General features: G+C 40.5%; 1 protein-coding gene across 11 annotated transcripts in view; it reads right to left on the bottom strand.

Annotated features, from left to right (window-relative positions):
* The window catches only part of RARB (retinoic acid receptor beta), a 319,701-nt gene that overhangs the window by 32,350 nt on the left and 263,832 nt on the right, over window positions 1–23,519 (bottom strand). For all 11 annotated transcript variants that reach the window (XM_072925727.1, XM_030266967.4, XM_030266968.2 and 8 more), the window contains one exon: window positions 13,093–13,234. In XM_072925727.1, the coding sequence (XP_072781828.1) occupies window positions 13,093–13,234 (142 nt within the window). The remainder of the gene's footprint in view (window positions 1–13,092; window positions 13,235–23,519) is intronic.

Raw genomic sequence — 23,519 nt, 5'->3', positions numbered from 1 at the left:
TCTGAAATAGCAGGAGTAAACGGACCAGATTATTTTAAAAAGAAGGCATGTTAGTAACTACAGAACTGGCTTAAAGAGCTTAATTCTGTCAGTCAGGGTCAAGCAGAATCAAATCCTGATTTCTCCATAAGATCTTCTAAATATCCCCAGTAAAGCCAGCGCATAACCTTTTTACATTAAGTGCTTTCACAGCACACCAGACCAGCCTGATGCAGTGATCACACAAGAAGAAAAGCAGACAGACACTTGTTTCCAGGATAGATACTAAGATACTAAGAAAAGCAACTTTTTATTTTTGATATGAAATCAAAGTGAATACTGAGGGTTCTGCAACTTCCAGGGCGAGATTTAGTACACACAAGGGAGTTCGTTTTGAGAAGGCAAACAGGCAGCAGGTCAACACAGAGTTAACTCAATAAAATAATAATTTCTACTTGGATAAACTGACCTAGTTTTCCCAGACTTCTCCATGAAAACAAAGGATGCAACTTGGACATGAGATGACATCTGAAAGGGAAGCCAAGGGCTGGGCAAGGAGACTGAATTCAACACACAGCTGGTCCTTAACTAAATGAGGGTGATGGTCCCCAGCTGGCAGTAGAAGTGACTACCCAGCAAGGATCATCTGGCATTACAGGTGGCTGCTGACCCATCGTATCTCGCTGATGACAAATCATTCATGTCCATCATCAGTGTAGGATTGGCCCCTGAACTCATTGCACACAGTTGGGTGCCTGCATCCAGCTAGGATGGTCTTCTCCAAGTTTGTGGGAAGTGCAAGACAAAAGATGCACTAACAGAAAGGTTTTTATGAGGTCCTCAGGATATTGTTGTAGGGTTACAACCCCCATGGGGAGCACAGGCTAAAACCTCAAGATTTCCAAAAGCAGAGGTTTATTCAGTTCCTAAAAAAGCTGATGAACATCCACCTGCCCATCCAGCTGCAGAGCTGCCCAGAGCACCAGGCTGCATGGTAGACACAGTGCAGCCAACTCCCCCAGGGCCTGGGATGTACAACATGGAGGACAGGAACAGACAAGGCTCCTTCCCGGCCCCCCTTGTAACTCATCCTGAGATTCTGCAAATCTGAACACAATAGGCAACTCTTCATTTTGGGATTCAACCCAATGTTATTTTCAGCAAAGCTCTGTTGTGCTGGAACACCTCCAACCAGCTCAAGTTAAACAATTTGCCCAGAGAAAATGTTCAATGAAGGGGAAACATAAAAGTATGCACAGAAAGAGGCCTGAGTCCCCCTCTTTTCTAATCCATCACACAGCATTAGAGATTAAATACTCATTAAAAATATATATAATAAACTGTTAAGACATGGTATCTAGTGATTCCTCTTAATTGCCTCATTTTTCCCACACCCTAGTTTCTAGGGAATATTTTAAAATATTCCTCCTCCATTAGTGCAAGGCCCCTTTACCAGAGGGTTACTTCCCTGCCTCACTCACCCAACCAAGAAAGAAGATCCCTAACCTCGTGGATTTATACTGCATACCCTATGAGTGGCAGATGATAGGTCTGTGCAGTTTATGTATGTTCACACCTTACAATGCCTAAATTCTAGTAGGAATAATGTTCCTAATAAACATATGAAATAGCTGTAGCTGACTTTGAAAACAACAGGAAAAGCTGCCAAGGAAAGGCATTGACTCTCTTTTGAGGACAAACAGGATTATAGCCTTCTTTAGAACTAAAGGAATAAAATATTTATGCTTATTCACCTTTGTCCCTGTTTATTTTTCCCTCTGTTATGAGAGAGGTTTGAACATAATAGGGCTTCTTTTACTTAGTAACAACTATCCTCTTGCTTTTATGTACTGTCTTTTTAATTATTTTCATTCCTTTTCAATTTAAAATTTTTTCTGGATATCCTGATTTAACAGCAGTGTTCACCTGAAAAGGCATCCAAAGAAGGGTCAGGGGGGAAAGTTTGCACTGAGCTTCTCTTCCAAAAGGGAAAGTCAAACATCTTTCTTGTAAAGAAGTGCTGTCAAAAGGATCTTATGAACTAACAGTCACTTGTTTCAGGGATCTGGATCACTTGGGTTTGATCCTGGAGCTATTTGATGGGATAACCAGATGGTGCAGCACAGTACAATGTGGACTACAAGACCAAACACACACTGAGCTCTAGACTTCTTCACTAATCTTCACAAGATTCCTAACTGGAAACACAAGAGTTCCCTGCCAAAAGAGGCAGCGTGGTACTGTCAGAGAGCAACTCAAGCTCCTCTAAACCTAATGCTTCATCTTCCAGCATCAACAACTTTCCTGTATCAGAAAAAAAAAAAACTTCTTGAATGGAATTTCAGATGTGCTGCTTTTTTGAGAGTCTTTTCCTAGCTGCATCGCCACTAGAATCAAAACATTACCATGTCACAGGTATCCTAGAAGAAGTGTTATGGCAAGAAAAACATGGGAAAGATAGTCCTTGCATGAAGCACAACTATGGTGCAGTGAGGGATGCTGAACACATGAGGTGCAGCAGTTCAGTGCATAAGGATATTCACTTACTGCTGATTTGTCCTCTTGGGCTGATGCCTCCTCTACTGGTATCTCCAGCATACAAAATGGCTAAGACCTGTGCAATGCCACTACCTGTCTTCTAGAGATATAGAAAAATATGAGACATATTGGCTCATGTATTAGCCAACATCGTACATTAATTTTAAGAACTATAAAAAATAGATCTCAGTCTTTGCCTCTGGAACATTCTCTAGAAGTACACAGTATATAAAATTACTGCACTTCATAAAGGTATATATAACTTGTGGATTCTGTGAAATGTAAAACTCCCCATAAACTTCAGGATCTACTGACAATTTCCATTTTTAATGCCTCTCTTCCACTGTATTGCTATTTCCATGATGCAAACTGTAATCAGCTTGTTGGGTGTTAAGAACAAGGAGAGATGGGAGTAAGCAAAGGATTTGCATCAGCACCCATTGCACCAGGGCTGAGTGACAGCAGAAAACCTGTTAATGATAGAAACAGGAGGAGACAGAGAAGGTGAAAACAGTGTCCCTGGATCGACCAGCGTGTCAAGGAATGATGTCCTCTCCTGCTCCTTCAACCGCGCAGTGATGTCTTCACCAAAACCGCTTGCAAGGTGAATGGAGCTCAGCTCTCTGCCAGGGACCTGGCACCCCTCAGCCGTCTGACAAATTGTATGTGTGCCCGCTGCTGAAGGAGTGAGGTAGTCCACAACATTTCTAAAACACTTTTCTTTATCACCCAGTATCATTCAATTTAGTATCTCTGTGATGTTTTAATCCATTCTCACTGCTAAGTTTTCCTATTTAATTTAAGAGGTTTTCTTTCCCCCAAGCTCTCAAATTTTACAGTAAAGAGTTTCCCAGGTTCAAATATATCAAGTTCTGCCTCCAAGAAAATACTGATGGTGGAGCACCAACCTCCTTAACATAGGGGGGAAAAAAAGCTAAAGTGCAAAATATACAACACTATCTGCCAGTAACCCTTCTTCCCCCAAGTTTAAAGACAGCAAATGTTTAAAAATGTAATGCATTGAAAATGATAGAAATGTAACACGCTTTGTTAGTCTGTTATTGTCAATGGTTTGTAAAGTCCTCCCTCAGAGGATTGGACTTAAATCATTCATTAACTTGAAGCTGATTGCTTTGTCCTGCAGAGGGGGAAGAACATGGATTTCTCAGAGGTAACCCAATTTCCTAACAAAAACAGAAACAACCTGATGAAATTCAGTTATCAAAACAATACCCTAAACAAAGTGTAAATAAATTAAATTACAAAATGAGCTCCTTCACCAAAGTCTAACTTTATGAAGAGTTTTAAAATTAACATTTAACGTGCTTCAAAGTTTGAAAAAAGAAAGAAAGAAAAGTAGGTCAGCATGTTTCCCCAGCATGTCTTTCTGACTCCATTAAAACTGTCTGTCAGATGACTAACCATGCCTGTAATCCAACTAAAAGCATGTTTGCTTTCTGTTGCACTTTTTGCCAGGGGAAAGGAAGAATTCCACTTAGCTTTAACTCTGAAATTCAGGTAAATGTCTCCAAAGTCAGGCAATTTCCTCACATTTACTTACCAAATCTGTTTATATCAACAACAAGCAACTGGTTATGGATGCATGGCACTGAGAAACGATCCCACAGCTCATTAAATGCCGATCAGCCACAGGCACCGCCTGTAGGGCTTTAAGCTACAACTTGTAGAAGTCAGGTTTCAGAGCTGTTGTCTGATTGACAGACTTTTCATGAGACCTAGATTTAAACATTTAATAACTTTCAGAAACAGGCAAGCATGCAAACAAGTACTGGAGTAAAATAAGATGGGGCAAAACCATTTGTGTTCATTTTGGGCTAGAGGACATTAAAAATTCTAACACCTTATGATCTTTCTTTTTCCTTTTATAGAGTTGGCAGCTGAGTGTTATTTAAGTTTGGATAGAAAGGGTGCTATTTCTACTCCTTGTACACCATCTACTTTAAAAAATCCTTTACACTTTCCACATAAGCGCTGAAGAACTGGAAATTAACTGTTCTGATATATTTTAAAATGAGCATGTGATACAAAGTCAAACTAAAAACAAATCAAGGCTATTTTTAGAGCACAGTCCTAGGGCCAGCATCCCAGCAGGAGGAGCTGCAACGTGTCAGCCGGCTTATCGCAGGCACGGCAATGAAAAGCTCCCTCTGCTCTAACAATTCATCCAGCAGATGAAAGCAAGCCGTGAGAGCCTGACAGCAGCAGAGGGAAATCCATGGCCTCATCTACTTATGGAGAGATCTTCCTAAAGCGTCTTTGAGCGCTTACTGCTTTCTGAGTGCCTGCTTTCCATCTTCCACACCATCAGCACGGGAGCTGCTCTCCGCAGAGAGGCCAGCGAGAGCTTTGCGTCTTTGCCTTTTGCAGAGGCACCTTCCCTGTGCAAGACCATCTCTAGTAAAGTGATCACCAGGAAAACAGAAGTTTGTGGATATAAACCAGCAGGAAGATATACACACTCTCATATTTGTTTCTTCTGAGAAGGACCAAATAAGCCTCTCCTTTGATAGAGAGTCCTTCAGGAACATTCGGGTTGCTGCAGTTCAGACTTCCCAGAGCTCTTGGGAACAATTTACTGCATTTCTCATGAACCTTGGCTACTGCAGATAACATTTTCAGGTTGGCCTGACAACCAAATAAGCCATGTTTAGCTTCAAGGCCCAGAACACTGGCAATTTGCTCGTTCCCAGACCGATATTTATCTCATTGACATTTCTCCATCCTTTGGATTCAACATCCCAAAATAAAAAAATTAGGGGGGGGGGGAAAAGAAAGAGCATTTAAAGGGAGAAAAAAGATACCAGAGAAACCACAAGGGCCAGTATAGAAAGCACAAGCCACATGGCACAATGGTAAATAAAAAGAGAGATGCAAAGATGCCCCACATCCCCAAACAACAAAATGATCCGAATGAGGAATACGAAGCAGTGAACTGAGTGCATAAAGGAAGAATGGAAGCTCTGAAACAAAGCTTTTGAGGTCATGGGATTGGGGTCTCAGCAGTTATGTCCGCATGACAAAGCAAATGTGGCCTCAGCATCATTCTTAGGAGTGCAAGGACTGGGTAGGGACTGGCTACCTCCAGTAGCAATGCTGCTCTTACAGCAGCATTGCCTGGCACAGGACAAGGCAGAAAGGATAACCCAGGGTTTTCCTTGCCATGAAAGCAGCTGGGATATTAAACTGAAGAAGAGGTAAAGGCGACCTGCACTGGCAACACAAATGCATAGAGCCAGTGTCCTTACACATACAATTTGGAATAATGATATAAACCAAAGCAGGGGATGAGAAATAACAGAAAAAGGGCAGAAGAAGAACAAGATCTATGTTGGGAAGTGATTTTGTAAGAGATATCTGCTCAACATGCCTTTTACTGGGAAACTGATGAAGAAGAAAGTATCTGATGATTCCTGAAACATCCCAAAAGTTTAAAATTAAAAATATGACAAGTATGACCTCTGCCAATGCAAACTGCTCTCAAGAAAGAGCCCAATCTCCAGAGAAGGATCTCCTTAGAAGGTGGCACATGGCTGGACTGCCACAGAAACCAGAGCTGCAAGCACCAACAGACTCACTATGGGATCCTTTAAAATAAGGATGTGTTCAGCAAGGACTGAGGACTTTGCTAGAGCACGGAACAGTAGCAAGCACTCCTCTGGACTGCACTGCAGGTTTAAGCAAAAATTAGACTGTGTGTGCATTATGCTTTTCCCAGGCTCTAGTTACCTTAAGTTTCACCTGTAATGAATGAAAAGTTACTTGTACAAGGACTCTGTGCCACTCAGCTGAATATCTTCCACAGGACAAGACTGAGAGCCATTCAGAAAGTCCTTTTATAAAGCACATCTCTTTTAGAGCATGGTTGCGTACGGCAGTACAAATGATTAGTGTAATAACTTTAGAAGTGTCACAAATTTAATAAAACACCTTATTAAGCAAAAACGTAAGAAAGACACACATTTACAGTCGCCGAGGACTAGGATTGATGGATGCAGACAAAGGCTGCAGAGAGCACACGAGCCCTGGTAACTTCTGCCAGGATCTGTGTTGTCATAGAGACAGCAGAGAGCGTTGAAAAGTTCACAACGGTAGCTATACCTTAGTGAATAAGTCTTAATGTAACTTCCAGCTGAGGACATGTAATCAATCTCTGTATGAGCTTATTGAAGGAATTCCCTTTATGCTTACTCAGTCCCCAAGAGCCCAAAATGAGGGAAAATATTTTAAAATATATATTTTACTACTTTCGAAGACAAGCTAAACGCTTCATTTGGACTGGGAGAGTAGGGATGGTAGTGGCAGGAAGATAACTATTTCTTTTGAAAAAGAAATAATGTAAAACATGAAAAACTTGATATTCAATTTAAAAAATTTCCAAACACTAGCACCAACCAAAAAAAACCAAAAAAAACATGGAAATAGTAATTCTAGAGCAGCTTGGCAAGTTTGGCCACATGAAGCAGTTTCTCCCCCTTTCTCCAGACACTTTCCCTGCAAAGGTGGTTTTAGCCGTGGCATCTCACTGCTGCCCTTCTCCTGTTGGGTTCAATCACCTCATCCCCTTTTATACTGCAAAACACAGGACTTTCCCTGTTCTCTTTTTCCTGGCATCTCCCTCTCCAGTGGCATTTAACCCCTGGTTTACCTTCCTCAGGGCAGCAGCACCCCATGACCTTTCTTGGATCCCTGCTTCGGGCTCTGTCCCACCACTTGGGAGGTATGGGACACTGCAGCCCACAACAAGCAGGGCAGAAACAGTGCCAGGGGTTGTTTATTGGCCGAGGTCTTAAATTCTTAGCTTACACAATTATAGGGTTCCTATGAAAGAAAGGGGGAAAAAGAATTTGCAGCGCTAGTGTGCTGCAATTTAAAGTTACAGCTATTTGCATAATGCCTGAAAGGCAAAGAATAGAAGAAAAAGAGAACATTAGGATGCTATTCTTACTTTTCCCTAACATTTTAGGATATAAAGATCAGACTAATTACCAGACAGTCTTGAGCTGAGCAGGGTTCACTAATCACACTCTGCTTGAGGAATTAGGAGAGAATTTACTTAACCGCATCATGAAAGGTGCCAATAAATTGTTCAGCTGGAGAGTTAACATAATAAAAAAAATCATTTTTTATGTTATTTTCTTTAGCAGTTTATTAATTGCTGCCTGAAATACTTTTCTGAAATACAACGAGCTGCAAATGAATTCATGGGCTATTAATCTGCTGTACATGGCACTGGAGGGAAAGCTCATTAGGTGAGTTGATGCAATTACTGCTATTACATAACCATCTTCACAGAACATAGAGTAAATTATGGATAATAACATTCAATCTAAGTTGCTGTTTAAACATTAAAGCTGGCAAGTGAAAGCTATGGAAAATCAGGGGTAAATGCTAAAACACAGAAGAGGCAGACCCCAAAAGGAGAAAAAAAAAAACAGATCTGCTTATTTGAAGGCAAAAGAATGATGTGAAAAGCAAGAGATGTTTGTTTAACCATGGGAAACAATGCACAACAAGTAGAATCCAGCTCTCTACAAGAGAATTTTAATTGTATGTAGATAATTTTCAGCTACCCAGCATAACAAAGCGTGCATTATCACTGGCAGAGCACAGGCTGACACTAGAGCACTCTGGGTTTTGTTGCAGGAAACCCTTCCCCGTTAGCTTTGCTGTCATCTTAAAACAATCTCCTCATCAGTGATATTGAGAGTTTGGCATTAACTTTTGAAAGTTCCCAATTTTTCAGCCTGAAGAAAAAAATCCAAGATTTCCTATCTGATTAGCAGCTGAAAAAAATCTCCAAAACAGTCTGTCCTTAAAAAGCAGAATTAAAAATATGTGATCTCTATGGCTTGGGCATAGCTTACCCACTATCTATATTCTCCAGTTCTTAATTTAATTGGTATTTTCACAGTTTACATCTTTCTACTTTCAAAGCACTTACAATACAAGGTCTCCCAGCCCTGGTGAAAAGACATAATTTTCACCTCTCAAGATAGGAAAGACAAAATAATCAGCTTGTAGGGTTTAGAGAGAGGAATTAGTCCCAGAACAGAATTCAGGGGTTTACAATTTCTACTCTGATATTTAGCTCCTGCCTCTCGAGAAAGCAAGTTAACAGGCAAGGCAACTACTCCAGAATTTTTGAAAAAGCCCCTAGCCACTGTGTGGTATTTAGGCATCCAGTTAAAAATCTAGCCTGTAGCAAAGAAGAAACAATTCCTAAATCCAAAGTTTCCTGCTGGCTAAAAAGAATAAAATAACCCCAGTCTGGTTCTGACTAACATCTAAATAAAGATTGCATGCATTCTAATTAATTCACTTTAAAATGACATCAGTGAAATCTGCATGAACTTCTCAAATGCAACTATGCAGACTAGCCCTCCACTTAGCAACTCACTGCAGATGGAATCATGCTTCCTTAAGGAGACTGAAAAAATTAAAAAGGAGTAAAAAATACAAACATGACAGTTCCTCAAGTTGATGTTATCTGCTTGCCAATTTCAACCAGAATGAAAGTAAGTAAATCCATTCACTCTATTGTTCAGTAGCAGAATGTAATCACATGTTCCAAGAAGCATAAGCATTTAAATATTGTAAGACTCACGTCTGTGACAAAGAGTAACAGAGATTTCTGGACAAGTTAAAAAATCCCCAACAAATACAGAGCACAGAAACAGATTCTCTCCTCCTGATGATAATTTCCCTGCATTCCCTCCCTTCCTCCTTTCCTCCCTCCAGAGAGGTTAATTGTAAGCAGATCTGCAAATCTCAACATTGCTTCAGTGTGCTGAAGTAATCTGGAACAATTCTGTGCCTTTATAAACATAATTTTGCTGTATTAGAGCTCACTGCAGACAAGATTTATGCCAGTATAAAGACGGCTTCTCTGCATCACACCCTGGTATGTGGGCTGGGTTGTGTCTGAGGGGACCCCAAACATCATCAAGTACAGTGACAGTCCCTGCAGCCTACACAGTTTATTAAAAACTATGGAAGTTGAAGAGCCCCTGGGCTAAGTTGGGCAGTTGTGGCAGAAGGGAGGTCCATTTTCTTCCCCCCTTATACCCTACAAGAAATCCAATTTAGGTTCTCTTTATGAGCAGGCTTCACCTTACAAAGTGACTGTTGCAGCATCCTGCTTGAAAGAGTCCATTCTTGTGGGAGAGTTTTGCCCAGCTTCCTGCGTGCTCCCTTAATTGCAGGAGACAGCGCCGTAGGTGTGACCCCCGGCAGCTCCTGAGCGCCCAGGGCCCGCATCCAGGCAGCAGCGAGCTGCTGGCTGGCACCTGGGGTCACGCCGAGGATGGGGCTTCAACAGCAGCGCAGAGATCACGTAAGAGAAGGGCAAAGGTTAGTTTCCTAAGGCTCTCTATCACATAATGAGCCACTGTAAGCCTTAGCAGCCTTCTCACTTCAGCAGCAGCAAGAAAAGAACCTTGCGTGATCACCGTTTGTCTCTACGTGATGATTAAAAACACCAAACAGACTGGGAGACTATGAAGGACAGAAGTGGTCTGGAGTGGGATCCAGAGCCTCAGCTGCACCTACACTGCCCTAAGTACTCCTACATGAGCTAAGGTGGGACAGCCATATAACAATGCCCAAAGCTGATGCGGTGCTGGTGGAGGGACTGGCTCCAGGCCCTGAACCGGGAGCTGCAGCTCAGGTTTCGGGGACAAAGCTCTGGAGTTTCTGAAGGAAGGGTATCTGATTAAAGATGGCAGGGTTTCATTTCAAGCTGTGTTTTGTCCTGCTGTAGGATGATAAGGCAGTCACCACTAAGTCGTTTCTCCTCACACTCTTTGTCTTTCCTATCTGGAGCACAAACTTTTTGCAATAGGGACTACACAATGAAAGATGGTCTCTACACTAGTGGGATCAAGTTTCAGCAGGTCTTGCAGATATTATCACAAGGCAAATAGCTCCACTCCTGCCCTGGAGGTAGTTATTGACCTCTCTTGATCAGATCTGGGGAGAAAAATGGGGTCGAAGATCCTTTTTCCCCACTACACAAACAAAACAACCTACAAAGAAATGCAAATTTGGTGCATTCCTTTATCATCTCACTTCATTCTCTGAAACAAGATAAAAGCATACAAGAAATGCTCAGTATCTCTTCTCTTTCAAACACTGTACCCCCATACTTAAACCCTTACTTATCACACTGACTATGAACCCAGTTCCCATCTCTCCTCTGATGTTTGTGCGGAACACTCATTAAGCTCAAAGGGAGCTGCATATGCAGGTACTTTTGCATGCCCTTTAAAGACAGAACAAATAAACACAGGACTTTTAAGCTTTTAAGCACAGATTACTCTGTATACTGAAAACCAGCAACTACTCCTCCTTAGCTCCTGAGAACAGACCTTGGGGTTCCTATTTGCAGGTGCCATCATGATTACTTTCCCATTTGGCATTGGTTTGAGCATTGTAGGCTTGTTTCCCTGTGAGATTTCTCTGATACTTTTTTTTGTCTTTTGTTCATTGCTTTCACATTACAAGATAACAGAACTGTAAGAAGACAAAAAATAAAATGTGAATAATGCACTGAGGGAAAAAGAAAAACCTCTGTCTGGTAAGAAAAAGCTGAATGACAGATGTGCCTTTGTTTACATAAACTTCTAAAGAAATAGAATTAAAACCCAGAGATATGTATGAAAGAAGGTCAGATAAGAAAATAGTTTCTCAAATCTCTTAAGAGATGAAAAGCTCCTGTTTATGAAGGGATAACACAGAATCACTTCAGACTTAGTTCTTAAACCCAGAAGACAAGACACACTGCATTCAAACTGATGACATTTAAAATAATTTCTCCGTTCCCTTGAAAATGCCTTCTACAAAAATGCAGCCAGAGGACATCCCTCACTTCTCTCCAGGATCCTCTGCTCCCCCTCCAACCTGTTATACCCCTTTCAGTGTCTGTAGAATTTTGAGATAAAGGCAACTGCCAAAGGGCAATTTCACTTAGTTCACCCCAGGAAACAGGCAGAGCAAAACCTGAATTCCTCCTGGCAAAGCTCCAGCTACCCTATGGGAAAAAACAATTCTTCATCTAAAAGGCAGTAAGTCTTTATATTTTATCCAAAGTAACTTTGGTTAACATGTTAGAAGTACTGTTGATACTTCCAAAACCTACTCCAATGTGACGTTACAGCCTTTAATAAGATTACTATTTCACATCAGCAGTAAAGACCTTAGGAACTCAAGACCAACAAGGCCTCAGGTGAGAAAAGTGTTTTTTCTTCTCTTCCAAACTACATCATACTGCTTCTGTCAAAGGAAAAAAAAGGCTTCATGTGCACTTCATGTCTAGTGAAATAGCTATCAATAAAATCCTCCTCATTCAATCTTCTACCTTTGCATTTAGCCTACCTTATCCTTTACACCCATTGTAGGCTCCACTCCAACAGATCTATACTAAGTACAGAGAAGTGCACTTCAGGCACACAAGAAAACTAGAAAACCCAACACAGACAGTGAATTAATGGAAATCCAAAGACCTCCCTCAGTAGATTGAAACTTTCCAATAACCACAACTTCACATTTCCATGAAAGAAGATGGAAACACAGCACAATGGTCCAAAGGATGTATCTGGTTCTTTCTCCACTTCTCAACACTCTTTTTCTGAGAGGAAAGAGAGGGTGGGAGAGAGAAATGGGATACAGTGAGGAGGAGTAGCTTTAGTACCTCTAGCTCCTGACCAAATACAAAAAAGGGAACTACTGGGATTCCCCACACAATTCAAAGATGTAAAATGCTGAAGATGAGAACCGGTTTAAATCACAGTTCAGATATAAATGCTTCATCATCGTCAATTTATCTTTTCCTGTGATCTTAAATTCTCTCCAATGAACTCTTGTGGGTGAATTAAAGTTAAGAATTGATTGGGCAATTTCCCCTACTTTCTTATGCACACACTGCAAATTTCTGTAGTGGTTATTACTGGAATTGACCTACTGACACCACAAACATCGCTGATAGAGGTAAAAACCCTCAACAATCAAACAGATTACTACACCAGAGACTTTTTTGCTACTGCAATCAATCCAATCAAAAATCAGAAAGTTTCAGAAGCATTACCCAACGGGATCTGAAAAGGGCTTTTTTAGCTATATTTTAGTCTTGATGGGGATATCAATGAGCTGGAAAAAGAGAATATTACATATTTTTATATAAATATTTTAAAATTATAATTTAAAGGGCAAACCAGAGATTTCTAGAAAAGAAGGAAGAGGATCCTTTGGGGTTTTGGTGTGCTTTGCATAGTCAGATTTATTGGCTTTGCATGTTTAGAGAAGAGCATCTGCCAGCTCATTTCACACTTTAGAGAGGGTCCAGGCAGTAAGAACACAGAACATTTAGGCTGCAGTGTTAAGGATTTAGAAGTCTGTAAATACAGGTCTAAAGTTGTGTAGCAAATTCATACTCCTTCCCCTCCATATGAATGCAGATACTGGCTTCAACCACATAACTGCAAAAAAATTTTTTTCCTTTAGGACTGCCACATATACATAGGTTACGACAAACAATAAATTTTTTCCGAGACAACTTACATTCTTTGGACATTCCCACTTCAAAGCACTTCTGTAGTCTACAGTACTGGCAGCGATTTCTGGTAACTTTATTGATAACACAGTTTTTATCTCTGTGACATGTGTAAACCATGTTCTTCTGGATACTCCTGCGGAAAAAGCCCTGGAATCAAGAAAAAAAAGAAAACAAATAAGCTTCTGAGCTTTCCATAAACCATAGAGACAGGCACAAATGTTGCTTTAAAATAACAAAACTAATTCAAAGTTGTGGCTGGAGTATGGCATCTTTAAAGACTCAGTCTTACTATAATTTAGTACTGTTTGTTGCAACATAAGACTCATCTCCTAAATAAAAACTAATTATCTAATGCAACCTAAGGCCAAAATAAACAAAGCTAGAACTAGTAAGAGCATTCAGGAAATGAAGTCCTAGATTTTACAAAAAAAGTTCAACTAAAAGTTGTTTGAGCTTTTGAATGTAAATAATGAGTTGGGTAAACAACATCCTTCCTAACAGATCTTCACTTGGAAGTCAGACACTCATCCAACAACAAACAGACTCACTCAGCCTGAAGGTCCTATCTATTTTTGTTATTGCAGAGACTCTCTAGTTTGAAGGCTGCACCTCAAAAGAGAAATAATTTCAAACCCAGGTCTCTTAACTGCTGAAACTCCTACAGCAATTAAAGAGGCTTCTGCAGGTGGAAGAGTTCCAGTATCAGGTTATTGAGTTGTGAACTTGTAAGAGTTGCCAATTACAGCACTTTTTTTCTTACTCAGATACAACTGTGAAAATAATCAAGTAATTACAATGATCTTGAACAGAAATTAAAGAAACATAGAGGTCTGGTTAATACTTAAGGAATATCATTTGACTGAACACCTCCTTCAACAAGTAAAAAAGAGAAAAATATCCATAAATGGTAAGGTTAGGCACAGAAAAAAGGCAAAACCCAAGTCAATTTCACTAAACCCCAAGCTTTAGATAATATCATATAATAATGAAGAAAAGAAAAAGAGGATTACTTTAAGCATTTTAGAGCTCAACCCACAGATATTCAGGAAAAGTATTTCTGCAACAGACATTTGGAAATTTGACAGCAGTATTTAACCTTCTCACTCAGATTTTGAAAATGGTTTCAGCAAGCACCAGGGTCAAATTTCAGTCAACATCACAACATTACGGAAGAATAGTTAGCAATGTAATATTTGTTCGAGGGCTGGAGAGCCCTCAACCCTCAACCATCCACATGTTTACACCCTACAGGGAAACTGTAAACTTGATGCTGCAGAGACTAGCTCTGTGCCCACAATGCATTTGTCTAAGGATGCAATCATGGCAAGCTATAAAATTGGCTCTCCTCAAAGCGCTCACCAAGATACGTGTGCAGCTCAACAAACAAAACTCCTGTCGTTCAGAGCTGACTGAGAGACTTTCTGGCTATATGATCAGGGAGTGGTAGGGCAGGCAGTAAGGGCTGGTCATAAATTCCTTGCACAACCAACGTACTATAGATGCTAAGGTTATGAAAATACCTAAGATTCACTCAGAACTGAAAAATGACTCTTTAATCACGTAACCCCTGGCAAATATTTTCTGCAGCTCTTGCACAGGCAAGCTTCATCTGAGGTTGGCTTCTCTGATTTAGGAGATATTTATTACTACCATTGAAGTGGTAAATAAAAACTCTCCACATCTTTTCCTTAAGCTACTGGACCCAGAAGAAGAATTTAGAGCTATTTGTTTGGATAATTAAAACCTTTCAAGTTACCAAAAAACACTGTTATTTTATATTCTACACTTCTAATCATTACCACTGTTTGAATTGTTGCAATTACAAGTATGGCACGTGTATCTACATTTGTTTACTTGCCAAAAAAAAATAAATTTATGGTAGTATTCACTCCTTTCTTGCTTTGATATTCCCCTGTGATGCCTGGTTCTGGGATAATTGCTGATATGGCTAACAACAACAGTGAGGCATCTATGGCATTTCTTTTGGTTTATTTCAACAGGCAGAAAATGTGAGCTATGCTGTTTCAAGGGTCTCTCTATAGCTTACTTAGTCATCACTTTCTAGCTGGAAAGACACAGGACAAGCCAAAACTGGTAACTTCTGTGGCAGCCACGCCAGCCTAATCCAGTGCTGCTGCAGGTGATTTAACACCCACGGCCACCAATAGCATTACTCTCCTACCACCAGCCTGATAGGGCAAGAAATAAAATGGCCCAAATGAACAACTCACCCAATACTGGGAAGAGACAGTCTTCTCAAATACATCTGTACTTTACCAAAGTATAACCAGTAGCTAATTGCACCTACTGATCGGTTGCTCTGATACATAGCTTCAGGGTGTGCATCCTTTTAAGCCAGGGTTTAATTACAGCTCATCAGAAAGGAAAGCAGAGGAGGTTGCCTAAGTCCTTACCAGACAAACCTGACCACAGTGCTGCTGAAAAATGTGATCCATGTGCAGACAGCAAGTATTAAGCATTCATGAACTTATTACTAATAAAAAATGCTTAAGAACAAATTTGGAGAAAGCAGATCTCCAGGTAGAAATGAAGAGAGTTTCCTCATCAACCTAACCTCCCCAGGCAATGTTCTCCACAGACTGAAATATATAGAGGAGGATAGTAATCATGGAAGCTTTGACTGCTGTTTGATAAATTACTTTTTAACACCTGTATTTGATTTTCTTCCTGGATTTACTCATGGAACATAAATAAAAATGAACTTGTTTACACAAAATTTTCAGGTGAAAAAAAGGTGTAATGTGGTCCTGGTCAAAGCTAAGGACATGGTTCTCAACAACACATTAGTGCCCACTCACAAATATTCTTCTTCAAGTCAGCATTGGGATACCATTACTTGTAGCATTTGTGACAAACTCATTTTAAAAGCTCAGCAATACATCATCAAAAAGATTAGATTTTTAAATTTTCCTCTGGAGAGGCACTAAGATTATAATTGTCTTTGCACACAAACCCCAAACCAAGCTGGGACAGGAGTTCAGGCACTGGTGGGTGAGAAGCGTAATTTGCTGGGCACTGGGGACTCAGTTTTCCCATCCACCTCCAGAAGCCTGGTGTGGCACAGCCACAAGTTATGGATGGCACTGCAAGCAGGGTCATGCTCAGAGATACCTCCTGAATCTGGGCTGAAAAAACAGTGTCCTATCTTTCCCTCTGCAGGGGTTTGGACCCCAACTACAGCTCTGCAGTGAAAAAAAACTGCATAGGGCATGGAGATGGTGATAGAGCAGGTGCTTGTTGCCCAGTTAAACAGAAAAGCACATTTAAACCCTTTCAAGGCTGGGTTCCAAATAGCACAGGTAAAATAACCGTGGCCTTTTCATTAAAAATACTGAAGTCAGAAGCAAGCCTAAGTTTTCCTCAAAGTGCTTTCTATCAAATGGCTCCCATTTGATCTCACATCAGTTTCTTCAAAAAGCAAAAAAATCCAAATGTGACCTGATATTAAGAAGTTGTCAGAAACTTCAGAGATTGAAAACCACCACTGCTTATGAATTTATCAACTTTTAGTGCCTATTGGCTCTTGGAAAACAATATACTATAAACTATAATGCAGTCACCTCAAAATGAATCTGTTTGGCTGAATATTTACATGAGCCATTTTTTATGCAAATATTTTAGCATCCCATCCAAATTAACACTCTGTGATGGGAGATGAGACACTCCAGTGCCAAAAACAATAACAAATGATTTTTTCTTTGCAATTTAAAAAGCCTCATGAATATATAAAAAAAAATCCCATTCTGTGAGACATAAAGCATTACTGTCATACATAATTGTTTTTGATAGCACCTACAAAGTACTTAAATTTAAAGGAGAGGAAACAACTGACGGCCTATCAGGAACAGTGATTTACTCCGATATTCCTTTTATCCACAATTTTTGAAAGGAACATGGATGTTGTGTTTTTATTTTAGAGAAGACAAAGCTTTGTGGAAATCACAGTTTTAAATTAATTCTGTTTTTCTGAGCTGTTTTTATCAGCATCCTTTACAGAGAACATTTTGGACCAACACTTCATGTTTTAATCTCATCTTTTCTGTGTATCATGCTACATTCCTCCCAGGCCCACCAATCTTGTTATCTTAATGGATGACAGATAGAGTATCACTCTGACCATGCCACATTAGGCATCCTCATTTACCTAGTGCAAGGAAAAAATGCTGAGTATAAATTATTCAGAAATCTATTGTATCAGCGTGTGTTCCCTGAGCATCCACCAGTGGCAGAGCAGACAGATTATTTTTCACTTTTAATTGTGTTGATATCTTACCTGCTGCACTGAAAGCAGAGAGTGATATGTGAAACCATATGTATCAAGCAGCAAACAAACCTGGCTTCCTAGGTCTATTGCATAGAAGTAAATAATCTATTTAATCAATCCAACCTCAACACAATGTTGAAGAAACCACCTCATCCCATTCACCACTTACTCTTGCAGCAGTTGCCTGTGAATGAGTCAAACTTTGAGAGCTCAGTACAGAACAGAGTGCCCACAGAGAATATTAACTATTTCAGTAATATTTTGAATGCTGTTATGCCATTGGCTATCTGAATACAAAGGACCTCATTAAGGATGAGCCCTCAAGACAAAGTTAAGTGTTTAAACTTATGAAGTCTTATGGATTTATTAGCATGAACTGCTACCCTTACATATTTGATAGGGAATATATACAACTCCCTCTCCTTCACTGTCCAGTTGATTTTGGCAGAGCAGATGATTTAGAGCTCAAGTTATGCACATGCGTGAAGAGATGGATCATTTGATCACAACGTCTTAAAAATGTTTTGCCAGCATAGGGCATGCCAAGTCTTATGTGCAGGCAAAGTGGGCTTACAAGCTGAAAACTTGCACTGCAAGCCAGGGACAGGGTAATCAGCAGAGAAGGGCTATTGCAAGCTCAATCTGTTTGAACAGCCTGCTTGGTTCATCTGGTTCAGCTTTGATTACCCCCAGATACAGGCAGCCAGCTATGACTCCTGCAGATTTAGAGGCCATTCATTGGTAAATTTGCAAAATAAGCTTCTGAGTGAAGCATATTGCTACTTTATCATAAAAGAAACAAAGGAGCAGGAAGGACTTTTCCATGGTACATTTTATCAGTCATTTATAAACTCTGACTGAGCTCTGAGAGGGAAGATAAATACCAGTAACAACTGAAAAGAAAATCCAGCCCACCACACGCCTGAAACCTCTGCACTTAGCTTTATTCTGAAATAGGGGCTGGGCAAATATGTGCACTTTTTACGAAATAAATGTTTGTGATTTATGGCCTCTTTTCAGTCTCTCTATTTTAATCATTTAAGTTACCCTCTATCCTTGCTAACCCTGTAAAATGTATTTAGAGAAGGTAAACCTCCCATTCCTACTCTCTCTGGAGCACCAACAGACATTTAAGGCATCTCTCAGTAATGGGATCTGCACAAAACTGTTTTGTGACCAGGGAATTGCCCAGGTACATGCATGAACTAAATGTAGTTTGCAGTATTTTTAACTAGTGGCAGCAGTCAGAAAACAAAAAAAACCTCCTGCCTCACCAAATCCTGGTCGGCTCAATGGTCAAGCTAGGGCAAAGACACGCAATTTTTAGTTGTTAACTGGGAATATTTACTCTGGCAGGCCTAGGTAACATGCAAACCTGCAACTGGAGTTGCACAGAAAGGCTTACAAAGGATCTACAACCCAGCATATGCTGTTCAGTGATACCATCCAGATAAAACACACAGCAAAATGGCTGCAGCCAGAACAGGAGACCCCACAAGTAATGAAAGCTACCAAAGCAACTATCTAAAAGGAAGCTCAAATGAGCTTATTCCCAGTTGCACAGCACTTTTCCAGGATGTCTGCACTGTCTATCACACTATGGAAGTCATGGCTTGCAGAATAAACAAATTAATTGCCTGACATTGTGGCTGGAAACCACTGCTGGCACAAAATGGAAGCAGCTACAACAATAAGTAAAGGAAGGCTCACTGCCAGAAAGCAGGAAAATTGTGCTGATTATGTATGTAAGGGCAGGACAGGAAGATCTTCGCAAAAACAAATTTCAATAGCTGGTAGAGAGCACCTAGAAATGCCAGCCGGCCAGTGGTGGGGAAGCTCAGCACCAGCCTGCCCTGGAAAGGGCTCTGGCTTTGTCTGTCATTGCTGGTATTTCCAGCTTGCCATCCAGCTTCTGCTTGTCTAGCCATTTATTCTGCAGATGCAGAGCAGCCCTAAGATTCTATGGCCAAAGAAACCTAACTTTGCTCTTGAAACCCGTGTGGCAGTGAATTTCATTATTTTTAATTGACAGAACTTAAAATGCAATAAAAATTAAAGATAAAAATGCAATAAAAGCTGCCATTCCACATCTTGTATATGGAAGTACAGACCTGTGGATTTAAGAGCAATCCACTAAGGGGAAAAAAAGTCTATTATCTTTTCATTGTTGTTATACAAATTGAAAAGGTTGACATATCTCAGGGTTTTCTTATTTTTTAAATAGACATAAGGGTCCAAAGGACATGGATGAGCAGATGAGGAATGTGTCACTCCTCTCTATGCTACCACAGTGGGGATACTCATCTGCAACTACAAAAAATTCACCAGCAAAGACAGAGCAGGCCATATTTGATAAATCCTAATAGTTTCTAAGGTGAAAAAGGTATTATGGGCTTCACAGGGAAAAAAAACATCTGATGACAGAGCTTGAAGAAAACTTTTCATGGGGCTAGTAATGCCATTAGTCCCTGGTGAGGCTGAAAGAAACCCACCATTTTTTATTGTGCCCCTTACCGAAACATCTTGTGATTTCACAAACCTAGGTTTAATGTAAAAAACATTCTATAAACCATCATTCTATAAAACCAGCCCCCATTTTCTGGGGAGTTGGAAACACTCCTGCTGGCCAGCTGGCGGAGACGCAGCTACCAAAAAAAAAAGGGGAGATGTATTCCATCAAGTGCAAATCTGCAACAACTGGATTCTTCCAGTGAGGGTACCACGGCATACCTAGGACTACACACGTATTTTTCCACAATTTCGATTTTCACTGAACTCCTGACCTTTTTAGCAAACATGTCAAAGTCTCCAGACAGAACAGTCATCACCTTGAAACAATATGTGAGGGGAAAGAACGGCTGAGATTTTCTGCTTCTCCACTTCAGTGATTTAAATGGAGAGGAAGGCACTGGCATGTGCTTCCATCTGCTTTTTTCAAATTAAGAAAATAAAAGGAGATGGAATGTATATAATTAAAAAGTTACAGTTAACTTCCTTTCAGTTGTGTCTGTAGGATGATTTTTGGCCTGCTATGAAACTCCAGATGGGAACAGTAATGAATATAATTTAATACAAATAACAGGAGATCAAAGAAGTGCTTTTCTGAGTTATTTCACACAGTTTAATGGAGAACTCAGGAATGAATTATTGCATTTTGCTGTTGTTTTATATTTTTGTTTATGCAAATCAATTCCCTTTAACCTAATTTGTGAAGGATCAGACCTATAACCCAATAAAACCATAAAATGTCACTAGGATGGTTGTACAACTGGCTAGCACTTATCCAAAAGGCTGTATGTTGCTAACTGCTCATAGTTTTTTTCCTCTCTTCCCCGGCAGTGCCTCAGGATTTATACCACCAATTAAGACAATAATGAGTGCCCCAGGTTGACCTCCCAGGAGCAAGAATTAATTAAGTGCAGTATTTCTTCGTAAAGAATGACACTTTTCCAAACCATTTATGTAGCTGCTCTCCTGCATGGAAGCACAGTATCACAGAAGACTTTTCAAATTGTCATCCCTCAATTGTATGACTGATTTTGGTTTACAGTCATAATTCATGTCTTTGTTTTTATCCACTGGGTTTTCGGATGACTGGAGTGGGGGGACCATCTTCTGTGGACAATGTCACAATTTTACTAGGATACACATAGGTTGTTTTTTTGTTTGTTTTATTTGGGGTTTTTTTGGGGTTTTTTTTGTGGGTTTTTTTTGCACAGAGCTACAATGGAAAGAAGACATTAAACAACAGCTGCTCTAATAAACTAGTGGAACTCCTAGTAAAGACAAACAAAAAATCTCCACCAAGCTATGCCCCTGCAGTGACATGCAGATTCCTGCAGCAGGCAGGACAAGGAAAAGACTCATGTTAGCTGTGCAATTACCATGCTGCAATTACTTGTAGCAGTCTCTCAAATTAACCTCTCCATTTAGCTGCTTGGCAGAGATGGAAACATGAAGAGGAAAGGGCAAGCTCAAACACAACCCTACACGGGAGAAAGAAGGTGTGTGTGTGCTCCAAGGAAATTCCCTGCACAGGCAGCCTTTGTGTCCTCCTCCTTTTCCCCTCCCAGCCTTCCCCACAAAGGCTTGCAGAGTTCCTGCACATATTTGGCAGCAGAGTTATTTATCAAAAGAGGCACAGGGACTTTATTTAATTGTCAGCCGGTACAAAAATCCCTGCATTTCTGCACCATCTGAAATTTATAGCGGCACTAGTTTCTTTCCTGCTATCAGCAACCAAATGTTTAGAGCTCAGCTGAAATAATAATGCAAACTATGCCACAAATATTTATATATGCCTGCAAGCTGGCTGAGGCGCAATTCCCCTCACGCTAGCAGAGCTCTGCACAGTTTGCGTGCACAGCCAGCTGTTCCCTGCTCTCGCCCCAGCTGACCTGGAGCCAGTGCAGCAGCCCAGCCTGAGCCTGGCTGGCTGGGTGGGTGCCTGTGGGTGCTGGCAAAGAGCTGGCCCCTGCCTACCTTCAACACCCAGCATGTTTCTATTCTCCTTGTCTGACCTGGGAGGAGTTTTAAAACATGCCCGATCCACAGCAAAGAAGTTTCTGAGGAAGGATGAAGTGACATATGAAAACAATGCAGAAAGAAACTTAAAAATACTCAGATGATATAGCATGGACATAAACATGCCAAAATAAACCAGATATCTTGAGCATTATGCCTCCTGGTACAGTTTTCAGGCATCTATCTGAATGATTCATCAACACACGTTTACTATCTCTCCATAATTTTTTTTTTTGCTCTTAGTTTTGACAGTTGACATCTAAACAAATATGTTGTACCAGATCTCTTGAAATCTGGCAAGTAATATCTTGTACTTACTACTTTATGCTGCACTACTTTATGCTTCATTCCCCTGTGTTCAGCAACAAAGAAACTCTGCTAATATAGAACTATCCACTAAAATCCTCTAAAGCCTAGAGTTTAGTGAAACTTGGATGCCTGGAGACTAGAAAACAGAGTTCAAGTAAACACCTAGAAATATGCAAGTCTGGCTCTCTAGTACTGGCAGTAGTCAAGGAAAATTACCTTTCCACACTGCAGCTGAAACTCATTACCAAAGGCGACAGCAGAGGGATGAGTTGGAGCTGGACCAGCTTGGAAAACCCACCATTTTTAAGAGTTAGATAGTGGCTATATCCCTCTGCCCAGTTTCTGTACACAGTCAGAGCACCCATGGTCAAAACAGTCTGGACAACATGGGAAAGCAGGCTGAGAAAGGTGGATGAAATGCAGTCTGTGCCAGTGCAAGGGATTAGCAACTGCAGAAACAGAGCCAGAGGAATCAACTGACTAGTTCCTCCAAGCAATAAAGACTTTTAGGGTAACACTAATTAGGGAGATGTATCTTGTTGCAAACCCCGATACTGAGATGCAAATCACACTGAGATGATGAAAAAGCATCACAGCTTTCAGGACAAATGCAGTGCTGCATCCGCCTTGCCCCGTGGATCATTCAGCCAAGCTGCAGGGAAGCAAGGGAGAGTCTCAGACTGGGCAACTTTGATGATGAGAAAACATGACCTTTCAGAGATGAGTGAAGCTGCTTAATCTAACACAGGAAAATCTTAGCAAGATGTTTTCCTGTTTTCTCCCTCCCCTGCCAGACTTCAATCAATGGCCAGATTCAAGCACAGAGCTCATATAGTCACAAGACGATCATTCTTTCAGTTTACGAAAATCACATGGACTTAGGGTAAGAGGAAAGGTCTTTTTAGTTAGTTCATCCATTTGGTTCCTGGATGCTGTGCTTGCATGTCTACTGTTCACCTAACACTCCCTTTTCTTCCCTTTAAATAAAAATATGCAGTTTTCACTTTTCTTTCTGTACACGTAACAACCACTGTGCATTAGTATCGACAAATGTGGACTGGGCAAGACCATTTGCAGTAGCATCTCCGAAATGCCTTGATCCCTTGATCAAAAAAAAAAACCAAAAAAAATGTTGTGCTCATTCATTTAAAAAATGATGGGTTGAAGAGCTCTCTCTCTTACATACTCTACTTAAATATTGCTAAATCTGGAGCAGAAAGCATGTAAGGATCACAGCACACACTGAAGTGAGGACCTAATAATTTGCATATATATTTATCACAGGTGCATAGGGCTCCAAGCAAGGCAAACACT

This window comes from Taeniopygia guttata, chromosome 2 (genome assembly GCF_048771995.1).
Source record: "Taeniopygia guttata chromosome 2, bTaeGut7.mat, whole genome shotgun sequence".
Classification (NCBI taxonomy): domain Eukaryota; kingdom Metazoa; phylum Chordata; class Aves; order Passeriformes; family Estrildidae; genus Taeniopygia; species Taeniopygia guttata.
This window is presented reverse-complemented; position numbering and strand designations above follow the sequence as displayed.